This window comes from Sylvia atricapilla, chromosome 8 (genome assembly GCF_009819655.1).
Source record: "Sylvia atricapilla isolate bSylAtr1 chromosome 8, bSylAtr1.pri, whole genome shotgun sequence".
NCBI classification, from domain to species: Eukaryota; Metazoa; Chordata; class Aves; order Passeriformes; family Sylviidae; genus Sylvia; species Sylvia atricapilla.
Window position 1 is genome coordinate 34,081,219 of NC_089147.1, and position 26,314 is coordinate 34,107,532.

The window sequence follows — 26,314 nt, forward strand, 5'->3', positions numbered from 1 at the left end:
CCCCCTGCATTCGTTTTTTCTCCAAGAAAAAGGGAAATAAAAGCTTGAGAAATCACCAAGAAACAATGGCCAACAAGATGTTGGGTGGTAGAGAGAGTGCCCTTAGCCAAAGGGATGGTGGGATGCAAGGTGGGGTGAGTCCTGAAGAGAGTCAGAAGAACCCCCAAAGGCTTGCAAAGCCTCATTCCACCCACGTCAGGACTTGGAGTGGGACAAACCCAGAGGGATGCAGCTCTCTGGGCATCCCACAGTTGCTCTGGGATGGCTGCAAAGCAGCACGACGGGATGTGGGAGCGCTGTGATGGAATGCAGGAGCCCACAGACCATGGCATTCCCTGCCAAACTCAAAGGCTGATGGCTGATTGAGAAAGTGATTTGCATCCTAAACAGCTGTTTATTGATGTCTGCAACTCTCTTTGCCAGTGTGGGAAAAGTACATTATTACTTTCTTGTTAACTGGTGTTTACAGCTGGCTGGAAAGAAGGGGAAAGAAAATCAGGCCGGGATTGATTTTCCCATCCCCGACACGAGGCCAATGAGAGATCGAAGCAGCAGAAGAAAACTGACAGCTGGGTGGTAAAGGAGAGGAACTTTGCCAACCAAATTAAAGGTTGATTTAATGAGGAGAGTAATGGAAGGTTAATTAGCACATTTACTTCATTAGGTTCTTACTAACAAGGCTTCTCCCGAGGAAGTGCAGCGGCAGGGAGGGGGAAGATGAGAATCCAGGTGAATGGATGTGCTGGGAATGATGTTCAGGGAGGGGACAACCCATGGAGGGTAGGAGAAAGGGGCTGCTCAGGAATGTGAACCCATGTGTGTACATAGATATTGAATGCACACACATATGTAAGAACACACAGGCTAATGCATTTGCCAAAAAAGCAGGGTGACCATCTCTTCACCTCCTCCATCAAATAATCTGAAAATTTTAATCCAGGTTTCCTTAAAAACCAGAGAAAGTAGTGGGGATTTTACACACAAGGCCGCCTTAGAGATTCAGGTTATCAAGCACTGAGGGGACACGGTGCTTATTTTACCTGCCTTGCCACATATCACAAGATACAGAGAATCATTTCTGTGCTGAAATCGATGCCTGCTGGTTGAATCGGGTACCACAGTTTATAATCTGAGGTCTGCTGGAGGTGCTCACACTGTTTCTGATGGTCTCCAAAAGATAACTCTGGAAAGCTCACCAGAAGCTTGGCCAGAAGTTTTTTTTGTGTGTGTGTGTATTTAAAGCTCTGAAAAGTCTCCACATCCATTTCAGACTCCTTGAGGGTGGTTGCTGTGAGGAGAAACCCAGCCCCACCTCAGACCAGAGGTGTTTCAGGGCAAGGAGGACACCAAGGCAAGGCAGAGCACATCACCTCACAGAGATTTGGGAGGAGGATATCCCGCAGAGAAGGAAGTCATTAACTCAGCAAGGATTTGGGACAAATAGCTACACAAACCATCCCAGAGAGATGCTGATGTGGTTTCCAAAGTATGGCTCGTCTATCTAATCCATGCCTGACCTGGCTGGAGTCAGGAAGAGCTGGCAGGAAAGGATTAGGAACAGCAGGGGCTAATGCCTGCTGGGAGATGCTTGTGTGGGGCTTGAAGGAGGCCAAGTGGGCGATTTGTTCCCTGCAAGCCCCTCCATGCCTCCCTGTCCTAATCTCAGCCATTTTCCACGGTGAGATAGCGGGAAGGGGGCTGGCAGCCCAGCCTGCTGCTGCTTGCCAGCCAGCTGATGGAGCCCACAGCCACTGATCCCAGCCTGTGCAGCCAAGCCAGACCGGGGCAAATAAAGTGGTGAGCAGGGATCACAGAACTAGGATTACTTAACACACTCCCCTGGAGAACCATTTTTCTCCAGACACTTCAAGGCAAATCAAATGCATTGTCGTGTTAAAAACAAGTTACTCTTGGTTTGTTTGGGCTTTAATGATTTTGGTTATCGGAGCTTTTCAGGAGGACTTTGCTGTGCAGATGTGTAGAGAAATGAGGAGCTTAAGAAGATCTCCTGCCCCTTAATTCCCGCCTCCTGCTGGGTCGTCTTAGACCCCTTCCCCATTCTCCAGGTCTAGCAAATACATCAGCAACTGGAGCACAGCTTTTGGAGGCCCCTGGCAACTGCTGGCAAAGCAGCAGTGTCCAAAGGTGGGTTTGGAGGGGCACTGTACCCTCTGCTGTCACACCCCACAGCCTTGCAGTGAGGCAGGAGCCCGAGATGCCATGGACTCAGCGTGAACACAGGCTCACACCTTCCCTGAGCTTCCCAGCCAAGCACCACCCCAGGGACAGGAGGGGATGCTGGGCTAAACTGTCCTCTTCTCTCCCTGCTGGAGGGAGCTCACTGGAAGCTGGGCTGGGTCTGGGTGCCCTCAAAAGCAAGGCCATGTTTATTTAGCTTGTTCCACCCAAAAAACCTTTCCAGCTGAAAGCTCCCTCCTGCTTTCCCCTGGCCAGGTTGCAGAAGAGCTCCTCAGGGGACCCCCACCAGAACGAGCCCAGGGGACTGCTTCCAAACCCTCCGTGCCTGGGAGAGGAAGGAGCAGAGACATGGGCATCTATGTCTGATGCCAGACCAGTCCCCTTCACTGGGCACAGAGCTCCCCCCAGCCTTCCCTTTCTTCTCCTGTCCCAGCTGAGATACTAAACGAGGGCTTGTGCAGCAGTGGCACTACCCCCAGCTGCTGGGCAATGAGGCAGCCTAGAGCAGGATGCAGAGTAGTAACAGGCTTCTCCTGCCTCTGGACTCAAGAACCTCAGGATTAGCAGGTGTCCCTGCCCACAGCAGTGGAGTTGGAATTAGATGACCTTTAAGGTCCCTGCCAACCTAAAGCATTCTATGACTCTGATCATGGCTCCAGCTGGACACAGCCATTCTTACTCCCAGCATGGTCCTTCCCCAGAGCTTCCTATCCCAGAGCCCCACATCCTCTGCCCCAAGCAGGCACCACACCTCTCCAGGGTCCATCCATCCAGCCTTCTCCTATTAGGAAAGCCAGCGCCCATCTAAAGCCACTGGCCACCAGGCAGGCAGGACCTGGCAGGGGTGTCAGAGCCCCAGTTAATTCAGGGTGCTGTGTATGTTCTTGCTGCCTCGTTCCTGGAAGGCATGCAGTTATACTGGTTGCCTGCTTGCTCAAGAAGTGTGAAATTCTTTCTCTGACCTTTTCTGTTATGTTATTAAAAGGCTTCATGGCCAGTTGTTTCAGAAAAAAAAAGATAGTATTTCAATATCTGCTGGTAGCTGGGGCAGAACTGGCCCATCTCTTCAGGATGAGCTCTGCTCACCTCCCTGCCTTGCTCCTGCTTCACAGAAGGTGTTTGCTGCTGTGAGGGACCTCCATGCTTTTCCAGCCTGCCTTTTCCTGGCACAGTAGAGTCTGGGGCAGGGAAAAAACCCAAAATTTGCATTGAGCATTGAGAGAGCCCTCTAACAACTGCAGAGCCCTGGACAGGCTGCTTGTCCTTCAGTTGTCACGGATGTGCAATGGACATGTAACTCCCAACAGCCATGATTTATGTGACCTCTGGCTGAAGTAAGGAGCCCTTCACACTAGTCTCTGCAAAACCAGGAATCTCTGGCCTAAGGGGCTTATCACATGTGTAAACAAGCATGGAATCATTAAGGCTGGAAATGGCCTCTGAGATCATCGAGTCCAACCATGAACCCAGCACTGCCAAGCTCACCATGCACCCACATTTATTTGGTTTTTGATCCCTTCCAAGGATGGTGACTCCACCCCTGCCCTGAACAGCCTGTTTCTGATGCCTGACTTTACCTTTTTACTGACTGATACCCTTTTTACTGAAGAAACTTTTCCTAATATCCAATGTAAACCTCCCATGGCACAACTTGAAACTGTTCCCTCTTGTCCTGTCCCTGTTCCCTGGGAGCAGAGCCCGACCCGCCCTGGCTGTCCCCTCCTGTCAGGGAGTTGTGCAGAGCCAGAAGGTCCCCCCTGAGCTCCTTTTCTCCTGGCTGTGTCCTTTTCCCAGCTCTCTCAGCTTGTCCTCATGCTCCAAGAGCACGGAGACAGGAGAGAAGGCTGCCTTTGGGCATATTGTGGGCTCTCTGTATGGGTCAGGAGCTGTTTCCCATGGGCCTGGCCTCTTCAGATGTTCTTGTGCAAGCAAACGACCACCTGAATCTCAACAATAATTGCCTTTCAGGGACAGAATTAAACAGATGGATAGATGGACAGGGAGATGGAGGGAATGCTAAGCAGAGAGCAAACAAAATCTTAGAGGGTGGACAAGGTTGTGTCGTGCCAGGGAAGCAGCTGAGGTTTGACCAGGAATCCACGGATCTGAACCCACTCATTCCTGGGCAAAAAGGGAAAGAGGCAGGGAGCAGGCAGCAGCTCTGGGGCCCTGCTGGCTGCCTGCACTCATGGTTGTTTTACAGATGATTTATACGTGTAACAGGCAATGTTTCTCTGCTGTCACTGACATTAGGAGCTGAAATGCTGCAAAAGCAAATGGCCATTTGTCACTGCAAATGAAGTCTACTTGGTCTTTCCTTTTTCCTTTCCCTTTCAGCTGGCCCCACACAGAGGGCAACCTGGAGAAGGTGGCATTGAGGAGAGCCTTTCCCCTCACCTAAACACAGCCTACAAGCCACAGCCAAGGTGGGATAGCCAGGAAGCACTCACTGGGAGATGGGCAAACAGCCCAGAGGCTTTTGGGCTGCTGGAAGGAACTTGTCCTCCCTCCCCAGAATGCTGGCCTGGGCAGGAGATCAGCCACCTCCCCTTACATCAGCTCCCACGGTTTTAGCTGCTCCTCTCCCTGCCAGGAAGGTGCTGCAGGCACTGCTCTGTCCTGCCAGCTGTGCCTGGCCATCTCCAGCAGCAGCTGGCACGAAGCCTCCTGCCACCCTTCAGCAACCACTCATCAGCCCATGCACCCCCCTGTTCATCCCTGTTCATCAATTTCCTTGACCCCACAGGGCACCTGATTTATCCTTAGCACCCTGCACTCCATCGTCTCTTCGAACCTGCATTTATTTGCATAAAGGAGCACAAAAAGAGAGGAACCAACAAAAGTCCCCTTCCATGAGGATGCAGCCATCAAGGAAGTGTGCGTGCCATGTGGCTGCCCAGGCTTTCTCCAAAACCCCATCCCTAACCCCTATCCGTGAATATCCAGGAATATTCTCGAGCAAGCGGGAAAGAAGGAAGAAAAGGAGAGAATGAATTTATTAGCAACAAAAGCAGGCTTTTTGTCTGCAGCACATGGGACAGGTGGAGAGATGTGGTGCGACCAGAGGGCTGCAGCTCAAAGGCAAGCGGCCGCAGCAGGAGGAGCTGGTACTTTATGAGGGTTGTTAAAAGTTTGGGATCAGCTGGGAGGGCAATTTGGATTTCAGTACTAATTGCATCCATTCTGATTTATCATAGAAGATTCAACTCCTGGCATTTTGTGTTCACTCTGAAATGCTGGCATAGCTGGAAGTTGGGGAAAGATGAGACGCAGTAACAATCTCATTGTTTAGTGTCTGACGGCCTGACTAGCTAAACATCTGCTTGAAATATTAATAACTGTCAGATGGGAACAGCTCGGGGGCTCTATACAGTTTCACACCATCTGCTTGTAAAGTAAACACACTTACACACAGCCACATACACCCAACTCTTTTGTCTGGGCTTTTATCCTCTTGAGTTGGCATTCCTGCATGCATGGGAGACCAGAGGCTGTGTCTTGGGAGAGCAGGGGGACAAGAAGAGGGCAGGAGGACAGCTGGAGCAAATTCATTGGAGAGGGAGCCAAGCAAACTCATTAATGACTAATGGTAGTGGCAGTAGCACACCCAACGTGTAGCAGGGGGTTTGGTGCTCCCCTGTCCCAGAGGAGCTTTGATGCTTCTTCCAGTGGTATTTCAGCACAGAGTTTTGTCGTGGCTCTTGCTGTGCCTCACACTGGCACTGCTCTCATGCACCAGGAAATGAGTCTTCTCCATGAGGATTCCAGCCAACCCAGAAAAGAGCCCTACGGAAACGCTCCCTGCTATCACCACCACCTCTGCCTGCATCTGTTTGCTGCCAGCCGTGCAATACCACGCTCTGCTGAACAGAGCCATTCCCCTCCTTTTCCATCCTTTGCTCTTTTAACAGCATGACCAATCTCGGTTTGGTTGAGGAAGATGATGCTTCCAAAGAGGGCAGTGGGAAAAGCCACACCAGGGGCACCATGACCACTGGGATCGGTATCTGCAGATGAAATGCAGTGCAGGACTGTCTCTGAATCCCTGGTGTGGCAGAAAACACATCTTCCAGAGAACAGGAAAGGTCAGGACATCTGCTCCAAAAGCCCATGAGACGTCCACACCCTGCCACCAGCATCTCCCAAAGCTCCCTTCCCAGGCTAGCCCTTGGCGAGGGACACCACAGAACCACACACGTGCCAAGGACCTGGCAAAGGGAGCTGGGATGCTCCTACTCACGTGGACCTGGAGGACGGTGGTGCCCACGGTGGTGTTCTCCAAGAGGCTGATGTTGTAGAGGGCCTTGCTGAACACGGGCCGGTTGTCGTTCTCGTTGATGAGGTTGATTTTCACGCGTGCGAAGCCAACGTGGTCTGGGACGCTCTCGTTTGCAAAGAGCTGGGCAGAACAGGAAGGCAGGGGGAGGGTTAGAGGCTCTGAGAAGCCTGGGAGAGTCACCTGTCCTTCTTTAGTGGAGTAAACAAGGCTCTCCTCAGCTCCCTCACCAGCTGAGCCAGCTCCAAGGCAAAGCACTGACAGAGCTGGAGCAGGAGGACGGGGAGGGTTTTGGCACCTGATAGGTGCTCTTAAAACAAAGTTTTATGCTCTATAAAGCTTTTATGGTCCTGTTCTGCTTAAGCTCTTGCAGCTGAGCCTTTGGATGTTGGAAAGAGAAAGTGCAGAGCAAATCTCTTACCTACCTCCTTCTTTATTATAATTTCTGATTTTTTGGCTGTTTTGTAGTGCTCCACTGTTTCATAGTGGGGACTATGATAGAACAGTTTGGGTTGGGAGGAGCCTTTAAAGATCACCTAGTCCAACCTCCTGCCATGGGGAGGAATATCTTCCACTAGACCAGGTTGCTCCGAGCCCCATCCAACCTGACCCTGAATTTCCAGCAATGGGACATCCAATTCTCTGGGTATCCTGTTCCAGTGTTTCACCACCTCCATGGAAAAAAACCTTCCTTAAACCTGATTTAAATCAACCATCAAAAGCCATCCCCCCTTGTCCTATTGCAACAGGCCCTGCAGAAAAGTTTGTTCCATCTTTCTCCTAGGTCCTCTTCAAGTACTGGACAAGAGAGAGGAGGATGTTTAATTGTCAGAAAAACTTTTTTTGACACAGCGATGGGGCTCCTGAGAGGTGTTTTAAAATATTTTACTCCATTTTCAGTCTCATGAGAAGGGTGAGATGGTACAGATGTTACAATTCACGCCGTCACAATCAGAAGCCAAACTATTTCCTAATTACAATACATTATAAGCAGTTTTCGGCCTATCAGCTGCTAACACTTCTGAGCCAATCATCTATTAAAACACCCCACGTGTGTCTTGCTACAATACATCTTTCGTAGTTCTATTTCTCAAAAATATCTGGTCTTTTTGCAAGGTCATAATTTGAAACTTGTTTCCAGTTCCATTTCTCCCCTCAGCAATGTCTGTCCTATCCCATGTCCTTTCTAAGCCAGCACACTTTATCTCCAAGTTCGCGTACAAATGCACGAGGCTGTGTGAACCTTCTGTCAGGCTTTGAGAATTCTCCACAAATCCATTTCCCACATTTAATGGTCACCTTAGGTCATGCTGAAAGCTGTGGCTGTCCCACAGAGCCCAGGGGTGCAGGCTTACCGAAAATTCGTATCGAGGAATGGTCTCGAAATCCAGCGGCACTGCCACGCGGACACGGATGTCTGCCTTCCCCTGGATGGAGGTCGGTGAGATGATGAAGTGGTTGGAGTTGTTGCCCACCAGGTAAACCTCAAAAATGCTGTTGGGTCCCTGAAAGAGCAAGGTTGGCGTGTTATTTACAAAATCCCTGAGCACATGAGAGGAGCAGGAATGCATCCCTGTGATGACTCCGCGCGACACACAGAGGGAAAGTCCCTTTTGCTTGTTGAAAGTTCACACAGCACACAGGGATTTCAATGCCTCAGGCTGAGGGCACAGCGTAGGTGCCTCTCCCATGCGGAAGGTTTTTTCCAGTAAGGCAGCTCAAACTGGGAACTGGAAAAAGTCCTCCTCTCCCAAGACCCGGCCAGCAAAGCAGCAAGGCCGCCAACACACCGATGCTTTCGGAGCCTTGCCCAGCAGAGCACATGAAAAGCAAGCTCAGAAGCTGCCAGAGATGAATTTCCAATTTTCCCTGAATGACCTCCCTCCTCTCAGAAAAAGTGGCCAATTAAATGCACGAAGGGGCACTAATAGCAAAAGCTGCCTAAGTGTGACTGCTGAGAGCTGGTGACATGAGCAGAGTCTCTGCCTTGCCCTTCTTGCACACCGCCATGCAATCAACTGAGGAGCTGAGGGGACACCAAGCATCTCCCCTGTGTGGAGCCCCACGGCAGGAGCAAGCCCTGAGGACACCCACAGAACCACACAAGGGCACCCAGTGCCTCAGGAGCCAGCAGTGCTCTGCTGGTGGGCAGTGGGAGCATCTCAGTGCAGACTGGCACTTTCCACGAGCTGTTTTAGTGCCAAGTGAGAAAACGAGGGATGCTCCTGACACCCCAGGAACACCCCTGGGAGGGAGGGAGTGAGCAGAGGATATGGAGAATGGAGAAGGAAGCATTACTTCCCAAGCTATTTTGTTCCCTATCTTCAGCATGTCTATTTACAACAAATGACCATTTCCTGCCAGTGACAAAAAGCTTCTTCATGGAGGAATTCCTGCCCATCCCTGCTGAGAGCCCTCAGGATCTCTCCCAGGGCCTGCACCCTCTGCACCCTCCCTGCAGTACACGAGAGCACCTTTTGTGGCAGTGAGATGCAAGGGACTTTCTTGGAAGCCAGAGAAGAGTTAGTTTGTTGTGGGCATGAGATAAAAGTTGAAACATCAAAAGAAATCCAAGTATTTGCAGGAAGAGAGCCAGGTAGATTAATTCCCCTCTAGCTGGGGAAGGAGATTAGCTCCAGATACCCACTATCCCAATTAGCAGCCCCTCGAGTGCCTCAGTCTCCCCATGTGAGGTCTGGAGAAGGGGGATACAGCTGCCTCTGGGGAGGGCTGCTGCGAGTTGCCATTTATATATTTATTCAGCTATTTATTTTTTTGCCTCGGCCCCCATGCTGCTTTCCTTGCTCCTGGTTCCTGGAGCTTGTGAACCCCTGCAGATGCCTGAAAGCAAATCTGAATATTCAAATTGTTATCAGCTGCCCAGCAGAAGGGCCTGGCTAAGCCCAGCTCACAGCAAGGACCCCCCACTCTAGAGGAAGCCACAGGGAGCTGCTTACATTCCCCTCACCCCTTCCTGCCTGCTCCTGCCACCCAGAGCAAACAACGGGTTTGAAACATGGCTGAGAAGAGGAAAAACAAGCACTTGGGCTCCCAAAGGTCCTGGCGTGCAGCGATCACAGTCAAGCACCATCATCTCCTTGCAGCCAAGGATGAGGATGTTATCAGTGACCTGCTTTACGTGCTCTTTCCTCTCTCCATCCCCCGACCTCCCAGCTCCTGCATGGCTCGAGTTTTTCCCCACCACTGCAAACAAACTGAGTCCTTTGCCTTCCTATAGATCCACAAATTAAGGAGCAGACTGCCAAAGCTCAGCAACCCTACAGTAATAAACCTGACTCCTTCTGAAACAAATTGACCCATAAAAAACAGGTTCTGGAGGGAAGCGTGCTATCGCCCAGTGCCGGGATGTAGCCACACGTTTTCCAGCTCCTCTCATCCCATGCCAGCACTTGGAGCTTGCTCTCGTTGTGGCTCAGGGCTGCTGCCCACTGCCTCCTTCCTGACAATCAAATCTCTCAGCCACTGCCACAACCGATGGAAATTTTGTGTTGATTCAGCTAAAAGACAAATTGAGCTGCAGTTGGGCACAATTACGGCTTTGTTCTCCATGCGTGTTCCTCAGAGCATGTAATCGGAGCTGTGCTGTGGCCCCGCTGCCACATCAACCTCACACCCATCCTCTGCTTCCAAAAAAGCCACCACTGGCTGATCATGCAGCATTTTGGGGCTGTGACAGACCTGGTTGCCAGCCCGATATCCCTCTGAAATTCCAGGGGGAGAACCCTGGGCACAGGTAGGACCTCTTGCGTTTTTATCTTTTCATCTAAAATTCTCAGTGACCAGGGTTCTGACATGGACCATGGCAGGCAAGGGCAGAAGCTCAGGTGTGAGATGGGTACAGCTGCCACCCCAGAGCTCTGAAGCTTCAGTTGGGACCCGCTCATGCACCTGCTGTGGATCAGGGGACAAAAATCTGCTCTCCCAACTTGCAATCCACACTCAGTTGGCAGAGTTCACAAGGAATCAGGAAACCTCCCATCAGGAGGACCGGCCAGCCACATCAGCTGTTTCAGCTGGGACTGAGGATGGATCATTGTTTTCATCACCACTTTTTCACCCACAATTACCTGGCTTCTTCCATCACCAGTGCTCCCACCCAGCCCTCCTCTTTGTGGCAGCACACCTGGAAGTGCTTCAGGAATTATTCCACCTTCCAGCAGTCACAGCAAATATTCAGCATCACTTACCAATGGCTACACAAGAAAACAAAGTAAAAATAAAATAATCCATATCCCTAGACAAAGAGACAACCCTTCCTCGACCACACCATTCACTGAGGTCCATGGGTAGGTTGATCTCCCGCAATCATTTTCAGCACAGTGAACTAGACTTGGGAAAAGCAGCTTGGAAATCCTTGGTTTTGTCCTAATCACGCTGCTTTAGTACAGATCTGCCTTTGGGTACCCCAGTGCAATTTGCCTTTCCGAAATGGAGAGCCCTGCCTTCCTGAAGCACAAAATCCAGTGCAATTCCAGCTTTCCTCCTAGTCACTTTCTAGGCACTTTCTGGGCTATTACCTACAACAAGCTACAGAGGATTTAATATTCCCCATTCTGGGAAGTATATAAAGAAAGGAAAGAGTTGAGAGTTTGGGAGTGGAGGTGAAGGAAGGGGAAAGAAGTTGGGGTTTTTTTTCAAAGCAATTAGTGCCTTTTTGTAGAGCTTGGATAATTTAGGCTCGGCTCTAGTGAGTCAGACACAAATGGTACTTAATCCCTCCTCTGAAAACACAAGGCCTGAAGGGGGCGATTCCCTGCACCCATTTCAAAGCATTTCACTCAGAAGAGCCTCTCTGGGTGTTGCCTGCCTCTCTCCCACTGCCCAGCCAGCTTGGGATCCCAGCAACCCTCTCCCACCTGGTGCTGGTGCCCTTTCGAGGGCTCACTGGGCACTGGCCCTTGTCCCCTTCTTCCCCAAGGAACTCACTGGGCTGGTGGGCAATGCAGGATGCCTGGAGCAAAATGCTCCCCAATCCTTCTGGATCCTCCTCTCCATGCTAGCAGCCGTATTCTTCCATCTTTTTGCCCATCTTAAGTGTCAGTTCTTGCCCTCTCCCTACCTCCTGGAGGAGTTTTCTCCTTCCCCGCTCTGCCCAGGTTATCTGCTGAATTCCACACACGCCTGCACAGACGGGATCAATCCGAGGCTGCCTCGCCTTCAGCTTATCTCTGCTCCAAATGATTGATTTTCCCTCTTTAAGGGTAATTTGCTGGTGAATTCCATGTATTGCAAAAACCCCTGTGAAATCTAATTCAGCCCGACTGGCAGCTGGCACTTTTGGGAGAGAATACTCATGTGCCGTCAATTCCTTTTTACAGTTTCTTGCCATGTAGATCATATTTATAGTGCTTGTGCCTGTCATATGCATATATATGCTCTGGATGAATCATATATTGCCACCTGCACACGCATGGGCACACAGGATATCCTGGTGGGAGTCTCTGATGGAGCTCTGTGCAACAAATAGAGCGTATTCCCATGGCCCAGATTTCCCCTTATTTTAAATTCCCCATTTTACCTTCCTCGATATGCTTATTTTAGAGAATTGTTTCAAAATTATTTTAAAATGTCAGGCTGTGATAGTGGTGCTTCAGACAGCTTCTGCCCTTTTCTTCCTCTTCACTCAACCGTGTCGAGGAAAATGAAGTGGAAGCCACGATGGGAGAGCTGGTTTCCCTGGCATGCCCTGGCAGAACAGACTGCTGCTTCCCTGAACAGGCATCCATGGATCTCGGAGCCAGAGGAAATGGGGGATGCCCCAAAGCATGCCCTGCTCCTTTTCCTGGATGGCCAAACCCCTGCCAGGTACAGAACACCAGCATGTCCAAAAAGGACATCCATGTCCCCCAAATCAGCCAGCCCAGCAGCAGGTAAGCCTTCTGAATTAACACCTGCCTGTCCCACAGCTCAGGGCTCTTGTTCTCAACCTGGAAACAAACCTTGCTGTAAAAGCAGATAAGTCAATGCTTTAATCTTCTGCCTCACACACAGGATTTATTCCCCCCTGCTGAACCGCCAGAATGTGAATGAGAGGAGAACCCAACCACAGCCTGGGAGTGTCCAGTTGAGTACAGGCTCAGTCTAAGCACTGGGAAGCCTCCACGGATTTTCATAAACAGCTCTTGAATGGCTTGGGAAAGCTGTTTAAGGGTCTGCTCTCTATCTGGCAGGGAGAGAAACTCAGCTGCACAGCAATCAATGTGGTTTTCTTGCCTCACAGAGCCCCGGAATGGTTTGGGTTGGAAGGGGTCGTAAAGCTCAGCTCATTCCAACCCCATGCCCTGGGCAGGGACACCTTCCACAAGACAGGTTGCTCTAGAAGGCCAGATAGAAAATCCTGTGCAAAACCCTGTACTCATTTCTCTTTCAATGCGAAAGAGAAAACCGTAAATGTTTTCTGAACCTTTTCTGAAAGAAAAAGAAAGAAGGGAAAACCAGCATGCCTGGTTGAACACCTCTTGGCACCCCAAATCCACATGTGGGACCACCTCAGCTCAACTCCCTCCTGAGGAGCTCCCCATCCCACCTCACAGCCCCAGCCAGCTCCTCCTGGAGCAAGACCATGGCCACGTTTGGGGAGTGAAAGCTGGGAGTTTGCAGGGGCTGGACTCTGAGGAAGGGCTTCTCCTTGGAGACACTTCCTTGGGAACCTCGTCTGAGAGGTTAATGCCAGCTGAGCAACAGAAAGGCACTTACAGCACAGAGGGAAATCCAAGCATAGGCTTTCAAGTGTGGTCTTGTGTGCCTCAGAAATGCATTTCTAAGTGCTTTGCTGAATCGTTTAATCTGGCTCCTTACAAAAGCCATCATTTCAGTTTGTGCAAAACACATCAGAAGAAAGAAAGGCCAAGAAGCCCATGGTTAAAAAGGGCTGTGTAGGCCTGGTTTTGAAAAGCCTTGTTTAATAGCCTTGGCAGCCCACACGGCGGGTGCTAAAGGCCAGACCCATGTGACAGCCCTTTCCCCAGCTCTACAAAGGCACAATGACAGGAAGGCTCCCCAAAACCACCCAGACCCTCAGGACCCCTGCACGGGGCAAAATCCAGGTGTGGGCTGCTCTCTCGCAGCAGGACCTCAACCTTGAGGGCCAAAGGAGCAATGCCTGTATTTTCTGGAGGACCCAGAACCAGGCTGGGTGTCCTGGCTCAGGAAATAAACCAATCTGCCAAGGGACACTCCCAGGACTTTGTGACATAAGTTGGGAGGCAGGAGACAAACTCGGGCAAAGTGATTTTCCCAGAGACTCCGTTTTTGATTTCCCGTGTCTCAACCCATCTGCTCTCATTTATTTCTCTCTCTGCTTTCCCTGAAGATGTGTATAGTTCTCTGCCCCTTACACAAATGAGTCGTGTCATCTCCAGCATGAAGTCAGTGCTGCCAGAATAGCTTCTGTCAGCCACATCCTCAGTTACATCCCTGCCTGAAGACCTCGGTCCTTGCCAACACATCCCTGCACCCCTGCATCCACAGAGAGACAAGGGAGCCCGCTGCCACCTCAGCTACTTCCAATCCAGATGGTTTGTAAAACCCTCACAGCCCTCATGGGGTACTTGAGCATCCAAAACATTGCTGTCAGGCAAACTCCCTAGCCTTTCTGTAGTTTTTTTCACTGAAAGTTGGTGGGTCTTCAGAGTTCTACAAGTACTTCTCTGGGAAGCAGTGCTGGCTGCAGGTGCAGTCCTACTTCTATCTCATGCACATCTTTTTCACCAGCTGGGCATCTTTTCCCTTTTTTTTATCCCCCCTAAAGTGCTACCTTGACAGTCAACCCAGTTGCAAGCATCCATGAGAAGAAATAAGGGCGATCCATCACAGGATAATGCAGGGGAAAAAAAAGTAACCAACTGCTTATAACTTTCCTCCCTCCAGATATCCCAAGAACCAGCTCTCCTCTGCTTCTTATCAGTGAAAGTAATGCCATGGTCAAAGCAATCCATGCTAATATGATGGTCTCTGAAGACATGTACAGTAAAACTCCTTCAAATTCCCTTAGCACAAGAGATCCTCTTTCAGCAGTTTTAAAAATCTCAGCCAGTTCTTTTGGGGAAATCTCAGGAAGTTAAAGAAATACATCAAAAGAACAGCGTCTATTTTTTGCTGGTGTGATGGGGAAGGCAAAGCTATTTTTTTATTCTCCCATTTTAAAATTAGTAAGGCTGAAAAGTGAATTCTTGAATGGGAGTCACTCCAGTAAAATGAGCTTTTAACCAGAAATAATGACAGATCCTTCATCCTGGTGGCACAAACAGAAGTGTTACAATGCCCTTCAAGAATGGATCTGCTGACATCTCTCAGCAAGCACGACAGCAGCTCTATTCAGAAACTATCCTAAGCATCTGTCATATCCATATCTTTATTAGCAATTGACATTTTCAAGAAAAAACCATCTCTTTATCTGCTTAATAGCTCATCTGCACCTCTTCAGGCTGAACTCATAATTCCTGGACAGTGACATCATGTCACCAGTAGGTTATTAGTTCTGTGTCATAATCACTTCAGATGGAAAAAAATGGAGTTTCGGGTGGCTTGATGAGATGGGGTGAACTCCACCCAGGGCTGGGGAGTAACAAATCAGTCTTCCCAGCCAGAAAAGGCAACTTAAAAGATGCACATTTTAACTGACCCACCAGGATTTGGGGGGGTTGGATGGCATGTTTTGTTTCCCATCACCTGAAGCATCAGGAAAACATCCTGATGATGTTTTGCCGTGATGCTGGATGGAGCTCTGAGCCATCTGGTCTGGTGGAAGCTGTCCCTGCCCGTGGCAGGGGGGTTGGAACGAGATGATATTTCAGGTCCCTTCCAACCCAACCCATTCTACGGAGCCGTTTATTCTGACAAATGCTCTCCCCTCCTCTCCTGCTCAGCCTGAAAAAAAATTGGGAACAGCAGGAGCCTGCAGGCAGAGCCACTCCAAGCGACTTTGGACAGCTCACCATGAGGTGTCAGCACTAGTTTGGAGCAGACACCCGGCAGCGTGGCAGGGCTGGGGGAGGACCAGCACAGAGGAGCAGCCAGACGTGAACTGCACAAGTCAAATAATCAGAGTAATTGAAGGCTGGGAGCCCAAGGCTGGAAAACGGGCTGCAGTCCCAAACACGGCACGGATTGGTGCGTGACAAATAGGAGCTCCATGGACACGTGGGAGGAACAAGCCACCAATGCTCCTGGCTTGTTTGCAGTGATGAAGTGGCATCCCAGTCCTCCCCACCCCGAGGGGCGTCTCCTGCCTCCTCCCTGACAGCAGCAGCACCCGTCCCTCCTGGGACAGAGGTTTTGGGACTCCTGTCTTCTCTGTCCCTGGAAGGTCCCTGTCCCCGGCAGGTCCCCCCTGGAGGCCAGAAGAAAAAACTCCTCCTTTGCTAAACCAGACTGGCAAAGCACAGCCTGACGAGAGCCCTCAGAAGCAGGCGGGGATCAGCCTCCCAGACAATCCTATTTTCTGGCTCTCAGGGGCTGTGCAATCCTGACTGCATTAGTGCCTGCACACTGGGGAGAGAAACTGGACTTGGGGTACACAGCAAGGAGGGCAGTGGCAGCAGTGAAAGCTAAAAAAGTGGATGTTGAGAGAGAAGAGTGCACTTCATCACAGGTATCACAGTGACTTCTCCCCTGCCCACCCTGAAACCTAACCAGTGCTACCCCACAAAATACCTCACCTCATCCTTGTCCTCCACCTGGATGTAGAGGGGAAGGGCAAAGCCCACCTGGGCCAGCTCTGGGATGGCCACACTGTACTCGGAGCTGTTGAACTCGGGCGCATTGTCGTTGATGTCAATGACCAGGATGTTGAAAGTGGTGGTGACGCTGGCATTGGAGGGAGTGCGGTCATCGTTCAGCTCTGTCCCCTGCACAGAGAGAAAACAGGAGAGCCTTTGTTCCCCAGAAAGAATGAAGATATATATAGATAAAGAAAGTGTGTGTGGTGTGGTGAGAGACTCTTGCAGCTTTATTTTCCTCTGCTTTGCCACAGAAGAATGCCCAATAGGCTCTGCCATTGTTCCATTAACACTAACACAACAGAGATATTGGCCCAAGTCTCCCATCACTCATGCTTTGGTCCTACAACACTCTCAAAAACCTTCCCAGGGGTTTAACGTTTCCCTTAGGATGGCTGTAGCCAAGTTCTTCCTTGCCTCTGTGCAACAGTTGGCAGGATCTGGAGTCACACAGGAACAAGTAGGAAATTTCCCTGCCACAAGTGTTTGAACAAAAAAAAAATGTCCCTTGTGAAACGTAAGGGACAGCCCACAAAATAAGGGAAGGCTCAAAAGGGCAGAGAGCACTCCTGCTCTCTCCTCTGCCATCCCTGATGTGGGGCTGGAAGCTGACAGTGAACCATACAGTATGCTGAAAAGCACAGGGATGGAAAACTAGGGCACCAGAGGAAAAGAAGACTTAAGACCTTAAAATAGGTTTGGGCAACATGTGTCTAAATACAAGAGCTGAGTCATGAGTCGACATCACACTTCTGTGTCAAGAAGGACTTTAATTCTGCCTTCCCAAGAGGAGACAGTGCAGATTTTAATGCCAGAGAAGCAAGACTCACGAAACAGCCTTTTCAAGCCGGGTCCCTCCTCTTGTCCTTTGGATAATCTTGCTTTGCTGTGGGCATGGAAAAGCAATGCTATCACGACCCACATGGCTCATTGCTATTCACTGCTTCTGCACACAACAGCAGAACAGGCTGATCCCAGCGAGGAGCAATCCAGCTGTATTTTCACTGTGTGCTCCAGGATGAGAGCAGCAAAGAACATTTTGGGTCCTGGGGATGTGGGACGCAGAGAGCTGGCATTTGCGGGAGGATGCAAAGTTTGTGGGGACAGGACATGGAAATGTATCAGATCAACAGAATATGGCTGGAACTCCATTGTCATGCAGGGAGGAAAGCGGGCAAGTTTTCAGGCTCACAAACCTTTCCAAGATTAAACAGATATTTTTGTCCCTATTAAAACCAGACAATCCTCCCTCCCTTGAGTTTTGAAACCGTAAAAGCCTGAATGAAAAGATACCTGGGATGAGTGAGGATCTCTTCCTCACACACAAAGCCCCATGGTATGAACGGTGTGTCTGGGACCTAGAGGGGTGATTTCTTGTCCCTCTGCCCCCCTCCAAGGAAGTATCACACTTGCCAAAAACAAGAAGGCGATGTGCTGGCTGCCTCCCTCCCAATCAATGACCCTTCCTACACTGCTGATTTTTCCTCACCCTGGCCCAGCAGAATCTATACTTCTAAATGCATTTCCAACCAGCTGCCCAGCTTGGTATTGATTTTAATTACAGGGCTGTGAGCAGAGCCACGGAGCCACTCTCAGGTGGGGCTGGTGGGGCTGGAAAGCCACGCTCCAGTGCCTTTTCTTGACAAGGCAACTTCCAGCATCACTCCCTCCCCATGCTGGGTAGCATGGACGATGCCCTGCTACACCACTGCCTGCTGACAAGACAAAATGTCATGCTTATCCAGGGGTTCGGTGGGGAGAAAGAGAGAAGACAGGCAAAAGTAGGCACAATTCAGGTGCTTGAGTATGTATCTGGTGCTATATGCAACCCTGGGGTATCTGCACGCTGCCAGCAGACACAGCCACAGGCAGGACAGCAAAAATGCCCTCATGCATCCATACTGACTGAATCATGTTTTGGGCCACCAGACAAAGGGGCTGTGTTTAACATCTCACTTGGTCGGCACATCACGGTTCCCGATGCCCACAAGAACAACACATCCCAGGTTTGCAGCACTGCCTGGAAGGGGGTGTTCTCAGGCAGGATGTCCTCCTCATCCTCCTCTGTAAAGGCTGGAGCAGGTCTCACCTTCACTGTAAGGATGAACCCAGCGCTGTAGAAGGGATTTTCCCGGTCCAGGGGCCCATTCAGGGTTAAGGCTCCGCTGATGTAGTCCAATGCAAAGATGCTGTTGGTGTTACCTGAGAAAAATAAGAGGAATGTGAGCACAAGCAGCTGGCACAGCTGATCCTAAAAAGTGCTGGAAGCAACAGGGAGGGAAGCAAGAGGACATGAGCTCCAAGCACTGGGCTCTAGGAACCTGGCACGTCATTCCAAATCTGCTTTAAAATGTCATGGCTGTAACACTCCTCTCCTCCTCTCACCTGTCCTGGCTTAGGGCTCAAAATGGGCCTCTCCTTCCATAGCTAAAAGTTGCCAATGCTAGAGACAGCTGAAGAATTTCAAAGGGTTTTTGTTATTAAAATTTGCAACAGCAAAGCTGAAAGGAGGACCAAATCCAGCTGCTCCCCTCTGAGTGACCACCTGCACTCACAGGGTACTGTGTTCCTGGGGTGGGCATGGCCTCTCTCCTAAAATACAGGAGTTAAGGGCCATCAGTCCAGGATAATCACAGAGAGACACAGATCGACCAAGCTCACGAAGAGTTCTCCACATAACGGGGTGGTTTAGCTGTGGGGCCTCTTGCCAGAGGGTGCTGAGGGGATACAAGTCCACATGTATTCAAGGAGACGCTGTAGAACTTAAAGAAAGAAAAAATTCTATCAGGTAATAGAGAAGTCTCGCACAGCTGAGGAATTTCTTAGCTGGATGTATTCAAAGCCAGTGAAAGTATCAGCAAAATAGTGTAGGCACTTGCCCTGCCTTTATGCTCTTGCCATATGTGTTGACCCTGTGCAGCTGCCTGGTTTTCCTCTGCTGGAGCCAAATTTGGCCCCTGTGCCTGTCCCTACATGCAAGCAGCCAGGATGCCATGGAGCACTTGGCTGCCTCCACAGACCATCCCATCCCATCCCATCCCATCCCATCCCATCCCATCCCATCCCATCCCGTCCCGTCCCGTCCCGTCCCGTCCCGTCCCGTCCCGTCCCGTCCCGTCCCCAGCTTGAATCCTCCTCTGGAATTAGACACCCAGAGAGGATTAAGACCAGATGCTCAGGTGTCATCATCGTTCTTTAGCAGACACTAAAAGGACAATGTCCTGCTTGGGAATGTGCTTGTGACAGCCCCAGGTGCTCTCCCTGTGAGCCAGACAAAAGCCAGCAGTTGGTGTGTGGAGCCTGGGACACCTGACACCAGCCTGACATAAAAGCAGAGCAGGCTGCTGAATTAGTGATGACCAAGGAGGTTATATCCAGGCATATGGCCACCCACACAGCTCCCTTAAGCATCTGAAGGCATGCAGAAACCCCTGAACCAGACGCAGGCAAGAGGCAGGAAACCCTGCAGGTACATTCCAGTCATCTCAGTCAAAAGGAAGCAAAAAATAAATCCTGTCTTCTCAATACGCCTCAGCACGAACGAAACACACACAGCATTTGTCATTTCCCTGGAAGGGAGCTGCAAGACAGATCTGCTGCCACCGAAAGTTGCTTCCTATCACTGAGCATCCACCTTGTTCCCTTCCAATCGCTGTTTGATCACAGCTGCACCTTTCTCGGGATGGCCAAAGCCTCCAAGTCCAGCTACCCCTCCATCTGGCCTCTCCGCTCTCTCCCAGAGCCCTACGTGCCTCAACACCTTTCTCCCCATTATTGCAACCATTCTGTCTTCCTCCTGGACAGAATTCTTCCCATTTCTGTCCTTGCTCCTCTCTTATCTCCACCTGAAATGCCCCACTGACAGTTTGCCAGCTTAATGGGCTGATGCCAGGCCACTTAAAATATCAGCAACAGCCTTGAGAGTTTCTTTTCCCTAATCTTTTGCTGCTGTACATGAAGATCTCCGGTCTCCTCCCTCGGACAATTCCCCTCTTTCCATCCTGACTTCCCACTTTCGTGCTGTAATTTATGGCTGACTCCTTAGGAAGCTTGCAATCCCAGCTTTGAAGGACACTCCACGAGATGGATTGGACTGTGCTGCCAGGCATTTCAATGTTCCAGGACACCCGGTTGCCATGGTAAAGTTTATACCTTGGGGTCACCTCTCCGTAATATAAAGTGTAATAAAATGTGGGAACAATGGAATTTAGTGGAATGAGGTCAATAGGGCAGGAATTTGACTAAACATAGTGCTGTGTTTCATGTCCTAAAGATGTTTATGCATTTCGTATTTGACCACAGTTGGTTTTTGAAAGATGGGCAATGAAATTGGGGACCCAAAGGCCTCCCAGGCTGCATATCGGAGGCTTTTCTCTAGCTCAGCCTCCCCAGCACCATCAGATACTCATCCTATGCCCACTGGCACTTCCTTTCTATCAGCAGAGAATTCCTGGCTTTGGAAATTTGCAAATTTAGGGAAAGAGGTGTCTCCAATACCTCTCCAACCACCACCTCCTCACTGCTCTGTGTTGCTGTTAGGAACACGAAAGACTGAGGCAGGCAGCAGGAGGTCAAGCAGGAAAGCTCTATTTTAATTTTTCTGACTCCATATATATACACTTTACCAAAAGGCAAAAGATTGGCTACGCAGGTTGCCACCTCTTTGACCTTGTAGGTGAACATCACCATCAACCACAAGACTCCTCCCAACGGAGAAATATGTAAACAAAGTAGATAATTCTGAATATTTACATGAGACTGCGTGAGAATCTTGGGGTCCCTCATACAAAGACTCAAACAATCAGAAGGCAAGAAAAGTTAGGGCGACAGCTCTGAGCAGTGATCCCTGCTGAAGCACTCACACTGCTGAACAATCCCCATTTCCTGAGACGTTTCCCTTGCCAAAATCTCTCTGATCATCTTCACCTGCCTTCACTTTCCTGAGAACAAGGGAAAAAATAGAAGGTGGGGGGAAATTAGCCAATTTTGTCTTTCCTCTCTCTGGAAAGACCAGAAGTACAGGCAGGGATGTGGCAGAAATTCATGGATGGGAAAAGAAAAGGCTGAGCAGCAAAATGGGTGGGGGGGGAGAGATAAGGAAAACAAGGCAGAAGGTGTTTTAAATAGAGGAGAGAAAGACAGAGGGAAAGGGGAGAATAATAACAAGAAAAAAACTGGGAACTTTGGGACAGCAGTATGAATCCATTTCTGGCAGACTCGTTGCTCCCACCTGGCAAGGAACGGGCTTGCTCAGGACCTACAAACCCAGCTTTTTGTTATGACACGGGTCAAGAAGAAGGAGAAGTTTCCCATCCATCTGTCTGTGTGCAGGTACAGGGACAGAAGCAGCTCCTGCACACACTGCAGCCACACAAGGGCCTGGGAAGGCAGGCACTGACAGGATGCTGGGTTGGGAGCACTGGGATGGATCACAGGAGCCCATTCAGAGTGTTTTTCCAAGCTCATTGAGGAACGGATGGTGGCATAGGCATAATTTTAGAGAAACGCTCCTATAACGAGGGGTTTTATAGATGAGAGCCATAATGTTTAATTGCCCTCAGCCAAGCTCTCAGTTTAAAAAGGCTGTTAAAAGTACTGGCTGAAACACAGAGAAGGGGGTGGGGGAGAGAAGAAGGAAAAAAAAAAAGGGGAAAAAACCCACATCAACATCTCCTCCTTCCTCCCTATCCCTTTAGCCTTCAGCACCACTCAAATCCCTTGGTGGGAGAGATGCAACTACTGCCCTGCTCTGTCAGTCAGGGCAAGCGGTTTTCCCAGGACAGGATAATTTTCCCACCTCCCTCTACAGGAAGGGCTGCTCACGTTGGGAAGCCGCCGCTGAGCTTGGAGCAGGTGACTTTCATGAGATGTGAAAGGGGAGCCCATCACACACCTTGCTCCGGATAATTTATTAATCAAAATGTGCTCCGTCAGGGCTCCTCGGCACTGAAATAGATGCTGTTGGATGTGGTTCATGGAGTCAGCAACAGACACAGTTATTAGCGTATAAATAGTCCATCAGCTGCCGTGAGCACCTCACTGCTCTTCACCTTGAGTTTCTGCCCCCAGGCCTCACGCAGGGAAGGGCTGTCAGGGCAGGAATCTTGCCCCATGCTTGAATTCAAAGGCAACAAGTCATTTCCAAAGGAAAACCGGTTATTGCAATTTCAGCTTTCTGGGAATTCGAGGCGCTGTATAGAAAAGGTGCTCCTTTCTCCTGCTCAGGACTTTGGTTTGGTGCTCTCTGGGATAACCGATCTGAGCCCAAAGCTGTGTGCCAGCGCTCCTTCTCACACGCCTGCTCTGCAAACAGGCCCTTTTAGTATCTTTCCCAAAGGATTTGTCCATTCTAACACAACCAGCAGAACTCCTGCTCTTTCAGAGCCGCAAAAGGAGTTCACATGAAATGCTCGCACAGCACCCTTTTTTAGAACGGAATGTACAGAACAAGAAAATAAAAGGAGATATTTATCACCCAAGATGCAATCCCTCTCCCAAATTTCCTGGGAGCTGTGGCCAAGTACCAAAGAGGAGAACAGAACACGCACAGTTTCTGCTCTGAATGTAATTCTTCACACAAAAGGATTCTGAGTCTTAGACAACAACTGTCATTCCTCCATGTCATCTAAAATGGGCTTTTCAACATAAACTTCACATCTCCAGGCTCCACAGCTTTCTGAAATTCCTCCATTAAAAACCATCTCAGAACCAGTTGTTTACACTAGCCACAATGTGGACAGAGGTGGTCCAGGTTCATCGTTCTCCACTGGCTGTCAACATTGAAACCCAGACTGGTTTGGGTTGGAAAGGACCTTGGAGATCATCTCATTCCAAGCCCCTGCCATGGGCAGGGACACCTTCCACTAGACCAGGTTGCTCAGCCTTGAATACACATTAAATCCCAAGAAGTTAAACAAGAAGTCCCAGAAAATAAACAGAAAAGATGCTTTTGTTTCCTATTTACACACAAAAGGGAATGTATAGTTTTAATTACTGAGGGCCATTTGCTGCGGGACCACCTGCCACGCAAACCAATTATCCCAAATCATATCTCTTCCCGATGATTCCTGGATTGCCAGGGAGCCAAAGCCAGATGCCAAACGGGATGACAAAGAAACAGCATGGAGGAAGGTGGGGAGCAAGTGAGCCAAGGAAAGAGGGCTGTGACCGCAGCCACCATCCTTGCTTTGTGCTGTCTCATCTCCTTGCACTGGCAGGGTGGGGAAAAAACAGCTTTTGATGGATAACTCGGTGCAAGGCACTTTTCCACCCATCAGCATGTCCTCCTACAGAAATGTTCTGCTGTGATGGCTGCCTTTAAATCACGTGGGAAGGCCCTCCCAGCAGCTGGAATTTATGAGGGCGTCAACACCCCGGCAGTTCACCGAGCGAGTTGAATGTGGGAAAAAGCTGGAACCGTGTAGGGAATAGTAAAATGAGCAGGTCCTCACCTCCAAGGGTTCTAACCAATGTCTGGTTCAAGGGTTTTAGGGAAGTGGTTTGCTCTGTTCTGCCTTCTTTATTAAATCAGGTCAAGCTGTGGAGGGGGCCGTTGGCAGCTGAGGGCTTGGAGACCTCTTTGGCCACTTGACCTTTCCTCAAGGATTCACTTTCATAAGGAAGGCAGTGGGGCACTCTGGCTCTGTTAAGAGCATGGGAAACACGTTCTGAGAGCTATGGCACTCATTTTTTACTCATATATATATTATATATAAAATATATATATATATGACATTTTATTCCTTAGCAGGAAATCCAGAAGATGGAGAGCAATTCTTTTCAACTTCCCTCACAATTCTGTAACTCACACTTCTATTGCACTGTGAAAATAATGGGTTTTAATTCATGTTTCCCTCGGGATGCACCAGCTTAAGGAAGAGAGGCTTTGCTAGAAACTGCATCAGTCTCATAAAATATTCCACTTGGAGGGGGGGAGGGGGGGGGGGAAGAACCTCACCCAAGGGTTTGTGAATAGCCCTAAGGACCATCTCTGGCTGAAAGCTCACTGCCCTCTCTCCTGAAGGACTTTCCAAGCCCCAGGAAGGACATATAGATTGCCCTTGTACAATCTCCCACTGGCCATCCATCACCGCACCTGAAATGTGTCAGGCAGGCAGAGACTGACGTGTGGGACCCTTTCCCCTGGGTTAACCCTTCAGTGCCTGCCCAAGCAGCACAGGTCACCTTCACATCCTCCTGCCAAAAGACTCCAAGTCTCCTGACTATCCTGGAGATAAATGAAGCCCAAAGTTTACTGTTCGCAAGCAACATGTGAGTCAATATGTTTTCCTAAGAAGAGCTTGCAGGCCAAAATCTCCTCCTGCCTATTAATTAAATTGCTGTTTAACTCACACTAAAAATCTTCCCCTTAAAGAGCCAGAGGATTCCCTGTGCCCCAGGCGATGTGCAGAGGCAGCAAATGTGAAAACACACTGCCGTCTGCAGGGCTGATCCTGCCCAAAACGCCAGGGCCCTCCCGAATTCCGCCGGGAAAATCAATTTCTGTTAGCCCGGAGAGTTCCCCTAAATGAAAAGCCTTATCTAGAACAGGTCGTGTTATACAACAAGTCGCTCACTTTGCCTGGGAAATGAAAGATGATGAGGCAGAGTCCCCGGTACAGAGGCTATCTCCATAAATCTGCCAAAAAGGAGCTGTGGATTACTTTGCTGGATTAATTATCTGTCCTTCAAACAGAGTCCTGACCTCAGCGGCTGAGCATCTCCAACCTGTCACTGCAAGCAGGGAGGGAGGGCTTTCACAGGGCTCTGGCCACAGGATAAGCCACAGGAACACCCTTTGGAGCAATGGGAGCCCTGGCACTGACCAGCCTGTTGGCACGAGGGGCTTGAATTGTGACGTCTCAATTTGGATTTCTTTTCCAATTGCGCAGTGAGCTGGCTTCTTGTAAAATGTGAAGCAAAAAAGTACATTCTCTTGGAATTAAAACACTCTGATGGGAAGGAAGGGGCAGAAACAACCGAAAGGCTTTTCCCTATTAGATATGGAAATGATTCCCAATGCAGGCAGGACAAGTAGCCAAAGCCATGGCACAGCTACACCAGTGCTCCTCCATCAACTCAGCATTAACAGCTTTGTAAGCTGGCAGCATAAAGTTAGATCTCAAGTCTTATTTTATGTGGTTATGGTTAATCTTTTAGTTTTATTGTGTTCCTGTCATGGGAGGACCTTGTGCTGGAGACAGCTGTATAAATAAGAGCTGCTGCAGTACATCCCCAGACGTGGCTGCCCGAGGGATGGAGCCGAACGGGACGGGGGCAATTCCAAATTAATTTTTAAACCCCACCTCCAAATCATACCAATGCTTTAGGCATTAACACCCAAGGTATGATGAACGGTGAGGTTGCTTCTCAGCTCTCTACTGCTGTATATACCAGCCCAAAAGGCAAAATCAGACCAGCCACATGCTAACCCTGTGCCCAAAAAACTCTGAGAGCCAGGAAAAGGTATCACCCATCCCTGTAGGGGAACGGGAGCAACATCACTGCTACCTCCCCTCCTGGAAAGGAGCTGAAGAGCCAGGAGCCAAGGTTAATTACTACTTCCACCAGCCACTTTCACTTTTGCTTACGGTCGGTTTCTAATTTAATTTGCTTCCCCACTCCCACTTTTTAGGCTTTTTTTTAATTTTTTTTTTTTTTTTTAATTTTTTTGTTTTTTTTTTGGAATTGCCATAAAAATTTTCCAGCTCAGGCACAAAAATCTGCTCACTGACCTTTACCATCATGATTGAGGATAATGAGAAATTAATTAGGCTTTACCTGCTTGCCAAAAAGAAAACCGCTTGCCTTGGGTGAGCAGGATTTTGGAAGCACATTAAATGCCAGTCCTGTGTCTGGACTCTCAGACATCAGAAAGTAACATCAGCTCTGTCCACTGGCTGATCATTCCCATCCAACCCCTTCCCCATGAGACCCTGGTGATGAGAGCAGAAAGATTCCTGGCCAGTTAGGAAAACACTTCTCAATTCTCATGTTTGGGTGTCACAAGATGACATGAAAAGAAAGATACTCACCTGTCAGTTTGAGAGTGAGAAAATAGAAGCACTTTATTTTGGGAATCTCAACTTATTTAGGTTTT

General features: G+C 49.5%; 1 protein-coding gene across 1 annotated transcript in view; it reads right to left on the minus strand.

Annotated features, from left to right (window-relative positions):
* The window catches only part of LOC136364588 (cadherin-23-like), a 142,706-nt gene that overhangs the window by 37,265 nt on the left and 79,127 nt on the right, over positions 1-26,314 (minus strand). The window contains exons 9-12 of the mRNA XM_066324542.1: positions 18,305-18,417; positions 16,156-16,344; positions 7,831-7,980; positions 6,440-6,598 (exon numbers count right to left, since the gene is read on the minus strand). Of these exons, the coding sequence (XP_066180639.1) occupies positions 6,440-6,598; positions 7,831-7,980; positions 16,156-16,344; positions 18,305-18,417 (611 nt within the window). The remainder of the gene's footprint in view (positions 1-6,439; positions 6,599-7,830; positions 7,981-16,155; positions 16,345-18,304; positions 18,418-26,314) is intronic.